Here is a 15,401-nt window from a genome sequence, read left to right as displayed (position 1 = left end):
GCAGACGCACAGGAGAGCTAAAAAGGTCATGTCAGGATTACCCAATTAAGGCCCGCCCAATGAAGTATGTTAATTAGACTAATGGAAATATTTTGTGTCCACACAATTTTGGGAAGTGAACAGCGTTGCTAGGTTACAGGAATTGTTTTATATTTAAGACCATGGCCTACTGAAATTAAATCCCCTCAATGATTCCACTATTTGGTTCAGATTGAGTGAATATGATGTTTTTATATGATGACTCACTCATCATATCACTCATCGCCCTATATTTAAATAGGCAATTTATATGTATCCTTGGACAGTGCAACCAAATAACTGAGCCCTTTGTATATTTGACTGTACAGTTATAGGCTACTTGCCTTTGTTTCACCTGCTCACTTTTTTACCCTCCATTTATCCCTCTACTGGGAAGGTTAAAGGCAAATGAGGCCCTATTGAGGACAGGGCCCAGCTCAAATTTTTTTCCGTCACCTGTGTAGTGTGTTAAAGGGTCAGAAATGGGCTCAACCTTGAGACAAAGTAAAACAAGTTAATAGTGCAAGTTATATAAACGGACAAATGAAGTCTGTGAATGGTGTATGCCCACAAAACACACACACACACACACGCACACAAAAAATGTGTACTTCCTGCATCAGAGGAATGCTCTTCTTGATCTTGACCTTCAGCTGGTTGTGTAACGTCTTTTGTATTTGAGCCAAAAATACCACCCTTCCACCTGCTTATCAAAAGTAAACACCCAACAAACTGCACTCATTCACCTCTTCCTAGACAACACAGACGGTTCACTCCAGAAATTTGCATGGTTATTAAACATGTGGTTATAAAAGACTACATGAGACTCACAATGGAAACTCAAGTTTGAGTTTGGCCTACGGGTATACTCATCACAATAGTCTTTGTACATTCATTGCAGTTTCTCATACTTATTTAAGTCTTAGAGACAATCTGTGGATACCTTTCCCTTCACACTAAATAAACACTTTGGTTGTCAGGGCATAAGTTAAAATGCTGTTAGGTTGCTATGGCACCAACACCCTGACACTCCTGCCACTTGAGCCCATGGTCTGCACTCCCAACTACTCAATGGCATAAACAGCACACACTCCTTCAAACATACACACACCCACACATACTCACTCAAAGACTCACACACCCATACTCATGAAACACAGAACATCTTATCCCAGTGACTCAGAGCTGACAGAAAACCCCTTTGTCTCTGATCAGGCAGCTTATGTAACTGTGTCAGTCAGAGTCACCAGCTACCATCCTGTGCATGCGAGAACACCAGTCATTGGGCTCAAAGAGGAACACCAGGTTCTGTTCAGTAGATGAGGACACAATAAACCAATGCAACTGTTATGTTTTACATCTTCAACATGTGCATATGGATTGCATGAACTTCTAGAAACAATTACCAAACCAATTACCATATAAAGGCCATTAAATTCAAGAAAGATTCTTATTTTCCCTAATATGCATTATGCATATTAGGGAAAATAAGGATCTTAATAATCATAATCCCACATCATCACATACCTAGAGATTGGCATGGGTGTTATTTCAGTTAGCCTATTAGCTGGTTTGATGCTCATTGAGCTCAATGCAAATCAAACCAGCTAATAGGCTAACTGAAATAACACCCATGCCAATCTCTAGGTATGGTGATGGGTATGTGATGATGTGGGGCTATTTTAATTCCAAAGGCCAAGGTAACTTTATCAGGATGCACAGTATTCTGGATCCATGAAATAACTGGCCTTTAAAAATAACTGCCTGTCTCTATGGGAATTTAACATAGGGGTGCCAATACTTATGACCCCTGTATTTTAAGGAAGAACATTTATTTATTTATGATACATTATTCATTCACTAAGAAAATTGGTGTCCTTATAGATATTTCCTCATTTTTCACTTAAGGCATTAAGATCAATTTCCAAAAGATGATTTTATATTCCTCTTTTCAGTCAACTTTAGCATGGGTGCCAATACTTTTGGCCAGCACTGTATATATATATATATATATAAACACATAGATGAATACCAATCAATGCTTTTGTTAATGATTAATCATAAGACAGACTAAAATCAAAACACATGAACAGAACATTTGTGTTGTGCCACTATAGCTGGAGACCTTCTGTTGTCAAAATACAGTCAGTACTCTGGAGTGCATTGGACTTGAGTGACGCGGCCTACAGAGGAGTTGAAGTGAAGTGGAACAGAGCAGAATGTTTAACAGGTTCCAGGTATAGTGAGGTGCAGGTGCTGAGGGAGTCTCTTTGTCCTTCTCAGCTGCTCACTGCATAATGTTGGACGGCCTCAGGCGACAACAGTCAGTGGACTGCTGCGAAAGCATGCAACTCTCAAGCCAGTCAGAATGACATGGAGCCACACTGTGGTAACACACAGCGTTCTGAACAGGGCACAAGACCCATCTCAGTTTTTATTATGTGTGTGTGATGCCACAGTGAAATACAAGTTGAATACATGTACGCCATCTTCTCTCTCTCTCTCTCTCTCTCTCTCTCTCTCTCTCTCTCTCTCTCTCTCTCTCTCTCTCTCTCTCTCCTGCCTGCCCCCATCCCACATCGACCATGTTTAGACTCAAAAGACTCGGTGATCATACTTAGAACTCCTCCAGTCAGAACAGAATGATCTCACCTGAGTGTTGTCATTTTCTCACTGTCATTTATTCAGCTGTGTCATGTGCAGGTGATAATGAGGAGGTAGCATACAGTGGTTTATGGAGATACAAGCAATCGGTGCGTACAAAAGACTGTGTCATGACACTGCAGTGGAAATATTACATGTCTAGGTCTAGACCCAGCATACAGACATCTGTTCTAAGGAAACAAAATTACGTTATACTTCATTGCATCACACTCGGTGGAGTTACTACAGCTAGTTGAAATAAAGAGCCTTCTGTGTAGAGGAGGAAGGGACGTGAGATCAGATCTGTCTCTGAGCGTTGGTCGAGCCATCATGCAAACCATCAGGCCGTAAAAACCTGGGATCATAGCTTGCCCTTCTTCTTCTTGGGACGTGGCTTCCTCTTGGTCTTGGAGTCAACGATCAGCTGAGACTGGCGCTTGAGGGTGGTCCGCGTGATGATGTCACTCTCGTCATTCCCGCTGTCCTCCTCTTCTGTTTGTAGCGACAATAAAAGAGAAAGAACAAACAAGTGAGGGTTTTCAGGAGAAGCAGTTAGAATGGCAGATATGCTAAAGGCACATGGAGGGTTTTCAGGAGAAGCAGTTAGAATGGCAGATATGCTAAAGGCACATGGAGGGTTTTCAGTAGAAGCAGTTAGAATGGCAGATATGCTAAAGGCACATGGAGGGTTTTCAGGAGAAGCAGTTAGAATGGCAGATATGCTAAAGGCACATGGAGGGTTTTCAGGAGAAGCAGTTAGAATGGCAGATATGCTAAAGGCACATGGAGGGTTTTCAGTAGAAGCAGTTAGAATGGCAGCTATGCTAAAGGAACATGGAGGGTTTTCAGGAAAAGCAGTTAGTATGGCAGCTATACTAAAGGCACATGGAGGGTTTTCAGGAGAAGCACTTAGTATGGCAGCTATGCTAAAGGCACATGGAGGGTTCAAAACTCCACTTGGAACAGCTTGTACATGGTGTGCGGAGGTAGAGATTAACATTAACAGCATTCTGTGACCGGGCAACATTCCACAAGGCATCCAGCCCTCACTCACCGTCAACACGCTACACTCACTTTGACTTTTGACTTTTGACTTTGTGATTGCACATGAATGCTTTTAGACCCATGTGCAACAGCCCTCTGAAGGCTCTGGCATGGTCCTGCGTCACATTTGCGCGTGTCCAAGACGTGCGTCATTTTTGCCGTGGACGTGAAGCATACTCCAATTTCTGCTGTCCTGAATGCGCGTTAAATTGTTACGGTTAGCGCCTGCGCACTACGGATTAACTGTGATACTCTGCCCCACCAACTGGGGGCGGTACGTCGAGCCTGAAAGTAGGACACAACCAGCAAAAAAAGCCTGAAACGCCTGAAGAAAAGAAGAACTTGGGATGTGCGAGCACTAAACGAAGGAAGAGCTGATGAAGGAAAAAGCACCACGAGTACGTTCGCCTGTCTGCTGGGAAGTTTGATAAGCTGGCCCATCGCATCGCTCCATTTATCATCCACCAGAACACACACAGCACACCTGTTGGTATAGCTGAGAGACTAGCTTAGCCTACTTGCTTATTAGGCTACTTAGCCTGTAGCTTAGTGACTCGGTGCTGCGAGGGCAGCAATATTGGTGCGATACAAAGTAAAGACATTTTTCTGAACACATGCAGCAGTGTCATGGTAAGAAAGAGTTGTGCGTACAGATGTCCTCAATTAAATTTGTATTGAGTCTTCACACCTGCCTCATACCAAAAAGTATGAACCAAAAACCTGTAAATATGACGTGTCAATAAAAGTTTTGAAGTAACTATTTGTGTTCATAATGTATGTCTCACTGTGATAATGGGTGTATTTAGAGCGAGCGGTAGCCTAGGTTATTCCTTCAATTATTATTATGATAACATTATCCGGTGTTGACAGGCGAGTTTCGAGATTGAGTTCAGCATTGTTCAGGAGTAGGCTAGGAGATAATGATTGCACCTGGGAGAGGTAGGCTACATTCCCTTTATTATTATAATCACTATTGATAATGCATTATATAAGGAACAGGCGAGAATGCATCTCGATCAGCAAGTGTTACATGGGTTTCGCCTGAGCGTTGTAGATAGATACCTTTAATTGGCTCTGGGTTTTGCGATTTGATTTCAGCATACGCTCATTTTTAAAAGATGCATTTAATCCGAAGTCATGTCAGCTCTCTATGCAGGGAGTAGGGCTGTCACTTTTATTCGAACATGACGTGAAATATCCGTAGTCGAACTATAAATAAACTATTCGGTTTTTAGTGCTGTGTAGCGCATTTCCCGGTGTTGACAGGCGAGTTTCGAGATTTGAGTTCAGCATTGTTCAGGAGTAGGCTAGGTGATAATGATTGCACCAGGGAGAGGTAGGCTACATTCCCTTTATTATTATAATCACTATTGATAACGCATTATATAAGGAACAGGCGAGAATGCATCTCGATCAGCAAGTGTTACATGGGTTTCGCCTGAGCGTTGTAGATAGATACCTTTAATTGGCTCTGGGTTTTGCGATTTGATTTCAGCATACGCTCATTTTTAAAAGATGCATTTAATCCGAAGTCATGTCAGCTCTCCATGCATGGAGTAAAGGCTGTCACTGTCTATGATTAGTTTTATTTTATTGTTTACCATCTCATTCAGTGCTATATGATCCAGGGCTCATGACCAAATCAAGCCAATATAATAGCCAGTAGCCACAATGAGCCCATGCAGCCACCCTGTTTCGACAATCAAAGGTAACGCACAGAACGGCCAGCAGACAGATAATTACGTCCCCAACTCATCTAAAATGTGGTGTCTTGAAATACTTTGGGTTCTACACCATAGATGGTAAAGTGACCGTTAAATATAATGTTAAAGAATGTATCTGTGGATTGTGGCTTTACATCGGTCGAAGTTGACTCCATGTCGTGGTGTCTCACGTAACTCAAAGCCAGGCAAGCTGAGGACAGGCGCTCTGTTCCATCGTCGTTATGGTAACCAAACAAGTCTTCTTCTGTCTAGGTTTGTTTCTACGTTTAAGTGTTGTTCTTCTATGTGGTCCACCTACTGGAGGGGAGTGTTTACAGCAGTTCCGTTTCACACATGCGCAGTCTACGCGTCACTTTGACGCGCGGTCTTAAATTTCGGTCGACTCAAAGACGCGACACATGCTGTAAAAATGACGCAATTCTCGTCACGCGCTCACCAGTGCCGCGTGCGCGGGACGCAGACGCGGGACCATACTTTAGGCTTGAGAACATCTGACATCTTGGCATCTGGTGTTTTGTCGAGTGAAAGCCTCGTCGTTTGCATACTCACATAGTTCACACCTGATGTGCGACAGACTGGCTGAGAGACACGTGAGACACTCCTACAGCCACATTAATCACCGTACCTAATTAGCACCTGCGCTGGGCTGGGAACACTCTACCAACACTGAATCACTCAACATGTGCATAGCACAACAAAACAGGCGGCTTCAATTTGATGTCTGTTTCACGGTCAATTACAGCAAATGGTCTCAGGGGATTCAGTAGAAACCAATGCCTTACAAGCAAAGTTGTACTTTAGAAAGAAACATGTTGAGGGCTTGAATTTGTCCACTATTCGTTTGCTATGACTGGAGAATACAGATGTTTGTCAGGCCAAAGAGGGAACCTGGAGTTGTATGTGTGCGTGATGAACAAGGTCAAGGCATAAGGCTGCATTGAGTACTGAGAGCCCTGATTCAGTCGCACCCATACATTTTACAATCAAAAAAACTGCATTTGTTGTGCAGTTTGAGCAAGAATTTAACATTCCACCTTCTGACCAGGCCCAGGTTGGATTTCTGGCATTCCACCTCCAACCAATCAGGTTGGACGTCTGGCATGTTGGAAATGTTTCAACAGAATGCTTGAATTTCCCCTGGGGATCAATAAAGTATCTATCTATCTATCTATCTATCTATCTATCTATCTATGTGTTGTCTTGCAGTGTGAGCACTTTGAACTTGCAGCATGAGCACAGCACTCACAACCGACTGAAACGTGTGGCGTTTCAAGTGAGGAGTCGTGTCTGTCTTTGTGTTTCAGAGAACAGCAGAATGTGGCTAATGACCCCAGTGAGTGTGTGCACATTTGTGAGTGAGCAGAAGGTGTGCTGGGGGCCACTGACCGTCATAAGGATCCTGTCTCTGGGTTTCAGGCAGCTGGATGCGGGTGTTGTAGTTGGGGAGCTTCCCTTCAATGCTCGCATAAAACTGCAAAGATTAAGAGCAAAGGCAAAACACATTTGATGCAATGGACCAAAACATTGGGTGAACAGATTAGACACAAACTTACATTTCAAAGCACATATCATGATTCTGGCAAATGTTTGTTGTGATTTGAGCTCAATTAAATTGTGCAATGTGTTGATTAGAACAGCATATAGCTAGTCCAATGTGTTGATTAGAACAGCATATAGCTAGTCCAATGTGTTGATTAGAACAGCATATAGCTAGTCCAATGTGTTGATTAGAACAGTATATGTCTAGTCCAAGCCACGTAGTTTCCCAGTTACAGAGCCTGGACTGCACAAATAGAATGGACAACTAGTGGACAAAAATACACTGCCCAATCTCTATTTAATCTAGTAAAGATATTTTTAGCCAACAGTTTTTTATGATTTCATACAGCACATATGCAAATGAAAAATACATTGGCAAAGATACTGACAAAGATATGTTGGAGTAAATACACAAGGTGGAACAGCCTTCTGCTCACAATGAAAACAATAACATTTGCTATCATATCAGGAACCTCTGTTGAGGTCTATAAAAGACCTAAATGCCCACACCTTGTTGGTCTGATAATCTGAACATAATACCTGATTAGCCTGCTTTGCACACAAATTAAACTGAAACTAAAACAAACTGAAACTGCAGGTAAGATGTACAATACAGTACAGCTCAAAACTTGTAGAAACCAGTATAACGTTTACAGAAGAGACACAAAGGATTAAAGGACAAAGGACTAGATTAAACTGGTTCCAGTTCTCTGAGATGTTTGAGACATCCTTGCCAAGGTCACTGACGTTTTTAAGATCTGAGAAAGCTGAGCAGTTCCTCAACAATAAGACCTGCACATTCACATGTCAGTCTGCAGTCTGCCACTAAAGAAAGCACATTATGATACAGGGCGCTAATGAGGCATTCATGGTGTGACCAACATGCAGAAACAAGCCCAGTGAAAGTTATCTGTATCCTGCTTAGTTGAAACATAGCCCAGACCTGTACCAATAATGCAAATTGTACACACACGCACACGCATGCACGTACACATGCAGGCATGCAGGCACACACACACACATACACACACAAATGCACATACACGCATGTACACACACACACACACACACACACAAACGTGTACATTCGCATGTACATGCACACACACACGTACGTCTTCCTCCTCCATCTCTTTGGTGAGGGTCGCCAGGTCTTTGCCCTGCAGCTCCTCCTGTAGCAGCTGAAGCTTCTGCTCTGCCTGGGTCAGCAGCTCCAGCACGTAGTCCTCTGAGCTGGCGTCCAGCAGCGGCCGCTCGCCCTCCGCCTACAGCAGCAGTGCAGAGCATGAGCACAAGGGACACGTGGCCCCAGGGAGCTATTAGATACCACTGAATCAGCTACTGAATCAGCTAATGAATCAGCTACTAAACCAGCTACTAAATCAGCTATGCTACTAAATCAGCTACTGAATCAGCTATGCTACTGAATCAGCTACTAAATCAGCTATGCTACTAAATCAGCTATGCTACTAAATCAGCTACTGAATCAGCTACGCTACTAAATCAGCTACTGAATCATCTGATGGATGATTTGAAAAACGCTAGAATAAGAGAACGACCTGACAAGTCCATATAGACCTTCACAATAAGCAGGGGATGTTTTGTGGGTTGTATGTTTAAACTGGATGCTTAAAAAAACATATCTTCCAGTCATGCAGGTAGACTTAGATAGGTATGGATAGTGTATGTTGAACTCTGATGGTGTATGTTGAACTCTGATGGTGAGTCACCAACTCTATCACTTATAGATTTAAACAATCCAAAAATGTGTGTTCAATGTGAGTGCCAAAAACGTAATATTACGTTTTTAGGTTTTTTTTTTAATTACGAAACTAGACACTCTAACACACCTTATATGTGATTTTGGGAACTCTGTGATGAATGGAAATGAAATATATGATGATCGAAAACTCATGAAAACGCAAGATCTGGACATTTTATCTGGACGTTTGATCTTAACTCGGCTTTTGATGGTTGCCGCTTTGTTTCGAATCAGTCACTGATTAGCAGAGCCAGACAGTAACGGAATACATTTACTTGAGTACAGTACTTGAGTACAATTTTGAGGGATAAAAAAAAAGGAAAAAAGAAAAATCTCGGAAACCCTCAATTTGTCGCTTCAAGTGTTTCAATTACAAAATAGTATTTTGTATTTGAAATACGTATTTTAAATACATGTATTACAAATACTGCCCATCCCTGGCAACATGGTAAAAAGATGAAAATGACTTTTACTGATTTTACTTCCAATTCGTTTTACATTCTCCAAGGTATTAACATTAACATTTTTCATAACTCTATGTAGGACGTTTCTGTACATAAATGTAAGCACTGTGGCAGTAGTAATGCAATATTTAGAAAATGTAGGCTACTCTTGTACTCTTGATACTCAAGTACTTTTAAAAACAAGTACTTCAGTACTTTTACTTAAGTAGACATCTGACTGTTGTACTTTTACTTGTACTTGAGTAAAATTTAGCAAAGGGTATCTGTACTTTTACTCAAGTAATAAAGCTGTGTACTCTGTCCGCCTCTGCTGATTAGCCTATCAGTGACATGCAGGCCAGGTCAAAATCAGGTCATTTATTTTCGTGGGTTTATCACTAGGTGGCAGGTCTCGTTAGATCTCTTCCCAGAAACTTTGCAGGCAACACTTCTCAGGTCATAAAAGATGCAATATCTCCATTTCTAAAAAAAAAAAACAGGGATTTTGATGAAAACTAGCCACTGTTTAGCTTGGGATTTCTCAGGAACAGAGGCGTGTAGAAATACACGGTTTGCACAGAATATGCTGTGGCTGTACAAAAATCATCAACAATGGTCTAGATTGCTGGCACTCTAGGACAAAGCTTCCGAAAACAGCTTGGCATTCAGTTAAAGGAGAATTCCGGTGTGATATTGACCTAAAGTGTATTGAAACATGATACCGAGTGTGAACGTCTCATAGCCCATCTCGGCTTGTCCCCTGCACTCCAAAATCTGGCGCTAGTTAGCCGATGCTACCAACAGCTTTTTCAATAGTGGTGCTTCGGCATCGGGCTAGCCATACAAATAAATCACTGTTTTACACCCATTTACGAGGCTCAATGTATCTCCACACTTCATTGGTAGACTTCCGAGGGGCCTGACATTTAAAACGAGACATTGAGAATTTTTAAAAAGCACTGGTAGTTTACTTACAAGACGATTTATACAGACAGTATCTTCACGAAGTTTAGCGTTTGCAGCCTTGAATTTAGTCACGATAAGTCGAGCAACGAGTAAGAATGAACAGGTATGATAAGGGATCAGATTCCAAAAATAATTCAGTGGAAATGCATGGATTCCAGTTGCTGCTACTGGAAGAAACTGGAATCCATGCATTTCCACTGAATTATTTTTGGAATCTGATCCCTTATCATACCTGTTCATTCTTACTCGTTGCTCACCGGAATTCTCCTTTAAGGTGAAATTATTATTACTGTGACAGTGATAGACTATGACTGTTATCACTGGTACGCTACGCCTGCTAGTCTGAATGGGTGTAGAGAGGAGGTACGGGGGATGTGTGAGGTACCAGGTGGATGTGCTGCAGCTTGTCACTGAGGTGCTCCACACCAGCATGCACCGTGTTGAGGGTGCGGTTGAGCCAATCCAGGTGTTCTTTGGCCACGTTGCGCCGCTGCTCCTCCTCCTCTAGGTGGCGCTGACACTCCTCCAGCAGCTGCTGCTCACTGCCAGGGGGAGAACATAGAACACATCAGCAGGGACCAGCCAGATCCCATCAGCCTATACAGCAGTGACAAATAAACAACAAAATCCCTGCAAATCTTCTCTCTGTCTGTACATGTCATTCTATTCAGCATTCATGTCTCACTATCTGGACTCACTGTGCTGTCTTCATGTCTTTCCAGATACCCTAAAGCTACAGACTACACTGGTGGCTTGAGGAGGTATTTTGAATGTGGAAAGCCCTGACCCAGTGAAACTAACTGGAGCTCAATCAGGGCTGCTGGAACCCTGTAAAAACCTTTGATGCCAGACACTTGTTTATACGGTCTATGGACACGACCTCTATGTGTATCGGAGGCGAACTGAGCTAGCGTGCTAGTTGCCCATGTAAATCCTCACAGCCCTAACCTTAAGAATGTTTCTAACCGCTGAGTTGGGAGCCTGGGCTTTTAGCTCAGTGGTTAGAACGTTCGACTCCCATGCCGGTGTGTGTTGAGGTGGCGGGTTCGAGGGCTGTGAGCAGTGGACGAATTACGATCTCTGTTACAGTGGTGCTGTAACCCGGATCATGCGAGTGAGGATTTAGGGAGGTGAGTGTAACGGAGGCGAACTGAGTTAGCGTGCTAGTTGCCCATGTAAATTCTCACAGCCCTAACCTTAAGAACGCTTATAACCGCTGAGTTGGGAGCCTGGGTTTAACGCCTGGACGAATTACGACCTCTGTTACATATGGACCCAACACTTTTGTGTTATTGTTTGAGTGTGAGCCCTGACCTGGACAGCTTGGCCTCTCCAGAGTACTTGGTGTCCTGGAAGTGCTTCTGGAGCTGGTCCCTCTGCTGCTTGAGCTGCAGCAGCGCACTCTCATTCTCCTCCTTCAGCTCCTGCAGGTGCCTCTGGGTGTCTCCCTGGGTGATGAACCTCTCCACCACCTCCTGCACACACACACACACACACATACACACACACACACACACACACACACACACACACACACACACACACAGTTTCAACACTGTCTCACACACACTGACATCTGACGTGTGACATGATCAACTTAGTCCACTTGAGGAGAGTCCTCACCCGAGTGTCGGTGACCCCGGTGGCCTCTCTGATGCGGCGAAAGGCCTCCTCGAACGTGGAGATGGCGTGCTCCTCCTCCCCGATCCCTGTGGTGCTGCGCTGGGCCTCACTGCTCAGCTCGTCTGGCTGCATGGCTGTGCGCTGGGCCTGAGAGGTGAAAGGTTAAAGGTGAGGTCACATTTTCAGCAACATATCAGTGGCAGAGGCAGCATCAACATATATCATCATATCTGTAGCAGAGGCGGTTTCCCAATGGCCTATGGCAGTGTTTCTCAAACTTTTTCAGACCAAGGACCACTTAACCAATAATAATTTTTTAAAAATAATGGACAACCTAGCTAAAAAAAAAAACAGTAGACCTACTTCAGTATTACACAATAGGCCTACTCACTGAACCACCTTAAAACTTGTCTTTGCACCATGCTTATTGTGTCAGAAGATTCATATGATTTAAAGTGGCATAGCTTACATAGGCTGCAGCTTACAGTGTTGCAGAACTGTTTGGATTTATATACAAGTTGGTTCAATATTGTAAACAACTCATCTATTATATTTTACCACGTCTGCTCGCGGACCACTTGGGATAGCTTGCGGACCACCAGTGATCCCTGGACCACACTTTGAGAAACACTGGCCTTCGGCATCTCTAAAGTAAGGTGTGACTGAGGCAGTGCGGGTGATGTTCAGTAGCGCTGCGTTAGTGGTGTTGGTGTCCAGTGTGCTGCCTCACCCTCCTCTCAACTCGCTCAGCCTGGGCCCTGCGCTCCTCCGCCTGTTTCTTGAAGAAGGACAGGATGCGCTCCCTCTCCCTGCGCTCCCGATACACCTGCTCCTCCTGACGCTGCAGCTCCTCCTGGAGAACACACACACACACACGTGCACATTAGGCGGGGACCACACGTCAACCTAAGACCTTGGCTCCACAATCAAGTGAGCCAGTTTAGTTTGCCACCATTCTTCTTTTTGTCCATTGTTCGATAATGACCGGACTCAATTTCCTCTGTTTGCTACGGATGTTTGCTCAAGCCAACATTAAATGAGATGCTGCAGGTGACCTACCTTAGCGGTCTCCTTGGACAGGACTGCATCGTTGTTCATGACCTGCAGATCCTGCAGCTCCTGCTTCTGTCTCCTGATCTCGGCCTCCAGACCGTCCAGCTGGGACTGGAAGGTCAGACTCTCCTCCTGAAGAGAGAATGGGAGATCCAGGAATGGGGGGCACATATTCATTCCTAATGAAGCATGCCAGTAGATCACACAAAAGATGCATTCTGTTGTAAAAAAATGTCCTTGTTTTTTTACATAAACAATGACCTGTTACCTAAAATAGAGACATTGCATCGCGACCTACCCTTTGCCCATAAAAAGGAGATTTCATATGTGTTTCAACTTATTTCACAGTGCACTTACTCTGTGACTTAAATCATTACAATAAAGAAACAAATCATTTCACAAAATGTTTAGCCAAAATGTTTAGCCAATTACAGTCTATACTGTCTCCATGCTAGGATGGGATAGCATCACCAATAGGCTCAGCTTCTAGTCTCGTTTTGCCCTGCAGTGCATTCATCTGCATGAGCAGCCCATGTCAAATTACCTGCAGATGGGTTTTGAGTTTCAGGTAGCCCCGCATGATATATTCAGCTTCCTGACACTTCAGCTGGGCTTTCTCCAGACGGTTCTCAAGCATCCGCAAGTTCTGGACAACACAAATGAGCATGAATGCATACACACATCCACACTCTCATGACCTCCCCCACCAATCCATCCACACACACACACAAGGGACATCATGCAATCATCTAATGAAACTTCTACATGCAACAGGAGGCTAGCTAGCTAATGATAGGTGGTGAGCATTGCAGACCATTTGGGAAAAGGGGAAAGATAACCTTTTGGGGATGTATCTCAACGGAATCCCCTTCATTCTGTTGGATGAGGGTAACATGTCAATGACAGTTTCTAGCACAGAAATAACACATAAAACAGTCCTTCAGGTAAATGTGTATAATGGAAGTCGACGTGTGGTGTTAGTCACTGGTCTGAAGAATAACTATTTTACAATATGAGAGTAAACAAGTTTGGGTCAACCAGCAAGATAAGGGATTTGCGCATACACATGTATTATGCAGCTGATTTTCTCTCTGCGTTTCATGGCATGTGTATGTGTGTGACAGTGAGGGAGACAGAGAGAGAGAGAGAGAGGAGAGAGAGAGAGAGGAGAGAGAGAGAGAGGGAGAGGTCATAGCCTGGGAGTAGGTGAGCAAGCCCACATGCTACCTTCTCCTCTTCCTCTTTCTTGCTCTGTGCTCCACTCTGCGAGCGCTTGTTCTCTGGCTTCAGGCTCTGGTACTGCAGACGCAGGTCCTCCAGGCGCTTGAGCTGTGTTTGTGTGGTGTGTTTCAACGCATTCAGCTTCTTCATCCTATCACACACTTTCTGGTCCAGAACTTTGAGTGCCTCCTGTCAGTCAAGACAAATATACAGTATATCCATCAAATGCAGTATATTTATGGGGAACATTGCGGAACTCATGGTTCTCATTTAAAATCGCTACAGTAGCATTTTTAGAGCAATTTCACTGTTGAAAAAACAAAAATCTACAGATCACCTTCCCAGACATATTGCGGTAGGCAGCTCTCTCCGTTCCTCGGGTTTGGAAAGCTTCTTTTATTACTTGCTCATCTCCCTGGGGGAAACAAACCAGGTGTGTAATCAGAATGGTCACACTTTTTAAAACGTTCGGCCTAAGTTATGTGTTTTTGTTGAACATTGAGTGCTGAAGAAGTGCCATTGACCAACATACTGCAAGGGCTTCTGCAAGTTTCCTGTGAAGCCTTTTGTTGTCCTGCCTTAACTGGAGAACGGTTTCCTTGTTCTTTCTGATGGAGGACTGAGAACTTTCATAGTATGCACTTCTGTCTCCCTCTGCAGGAAGAAAGAGACAAAACAATTTCCAGCTGTTCCAAAAATGACAAATCCTCTATCTATCAGTTTATTTACTTGTATTAATTACAAATTAAAAGGCAAGTCACCTTCTTTCAACAATAGCTAAGAAGACCAAATATGGCCTAACATAACTGCATTAATTTGAGCTATTTAGACTGCTGGCAATACGAAAACATCAGCCAAAGGACAGGCCTGCGATAATGTTAACGTCATCTTATTCAACGTGGAGAGGCAATTTAACTGCAAATGTGTGCAAAACTTGAAAGTCAGATAGAGCTAACTAACATTCAATTAATGATAACATACAGTTATAACATAATATGTAATATTTCTGTGAAATTAGTAAAACGCCTTGGCTAATGTTTGCCAGCACATAGAACGACAGGTACACATGACATAGAACTAGCAGCTAGAGTCTAACTTACCAAGCAGTTGAATTTTCCTCTGGAGTTCAGCGATTTGGTCGTGGATTGGAAGTTTAATAGCATCATAAGAACCTGGCATTTTCGAAAAAAATCTTAAAGCACAACGTAGATATAAGCCAAACGAAAGACTTTACAAAAGTAATGTTAATTTAGCAAATTGCTAACGTCTGTGTACGTCTCCTGGAGTGTTTGCTGTTCACACATAGTAATTGTGTGTTACCTAGCAACCGATGCAAAGATATCTGAGCATGCTCTGTGTGGTTTG

At 43.3% G+C, this 15,401-nt stretch overlaps 1 protein-coding gene across 2 annotated transcripts; it reads right to left on the bottom strand.

Moving 5' to 3' along the window:
- Positions 1-2,680: 2,680 nt before the first annotated feature.
- On the bottom strand, positions 2,681-15,351 carry odad3 (outer dynein arm docking complex subunit 3). 2 transcript variants are annotated; one of them, XM_042103851.1, is made up of 14 exons: positions 15,137-15,351; positions 14,569-14,690; positions 14,374-14,451; positions 14,043-14,225; positions 13,655-13,690; positions 13,360-13,461; positions 12,822-12,947; positions 12,493-12,615; positions 11,763-11,909; positions 11,454-11,614; positions 10,525-10,681; positions 8,084-8,233; positions 6,816-6,900; positions 2,681-3,153 (listed from the first exon to the last, which is right to left on the bottom strand). In XM_042103851.1, the coding sequence occupies exons 1-14, from the start codon at positions 15,213-15,215 to the stop codon at positions 3,023-3,025; spliced, it is 1,680 nt and encodes a 559-aa protein (XP_041959785.1). In that variant the 5' UTR covers positions 15,216-15,351; the 3' UTR covers positions 2,681-3,022. The 2 variants fall into 2 exon arrangements, with proteins under 2 accessions (XP_041959785.1, XP_041959786.1); XM_042103852.1 differs by lacking the exon at positions 13,655-13,690.
- Positions 15,352-15,401: the final 50 nt, after the last annotated feature.

The sequence above is a fragment of the Alosa sapidissima genome, chromosome 9 (genome assembly GCF_018492685.1).
Source record: "Alosa sapidissima isolate fAloSap1 chromosome 9, fAloSap1.pri, whole genome shotgun sequence".
Lineage (NCBI taxonomy): Eukaryota > Metazoa > Chordata > Actinopteri > Clupeiformes > Clupeidae > Alosa > Alosa sapidissima.
This window is presented reverse-complemented; position numbering and strand designations above follow the sequence as displayed.

Bases quoted from the DNA above. Each gene is read 5' to 3' on its own strand.
- odad3 (XM_042103851.1), bottom strand. From the start codon at position 15,215: ATGCCAGGTTCTTATGATGCTATTAAACTTCCAATCCACGACCAAATC. The intron at 10,682-11,453 runs GTCAGGGCTCAC...TCCCCCTGGCAG, and splicing joins GGAGAGGCCAAGCTGTCCAG to TGAGCAGCAGCTGCTGGAGG. The intron at 6,901-8,083 runs GTACGTGTGTGT...TAATCTTTGCAG, and splicing joins AAGAGATGGAGGAGGAAGAC to TTTTATGCGAGCATTGAAGG.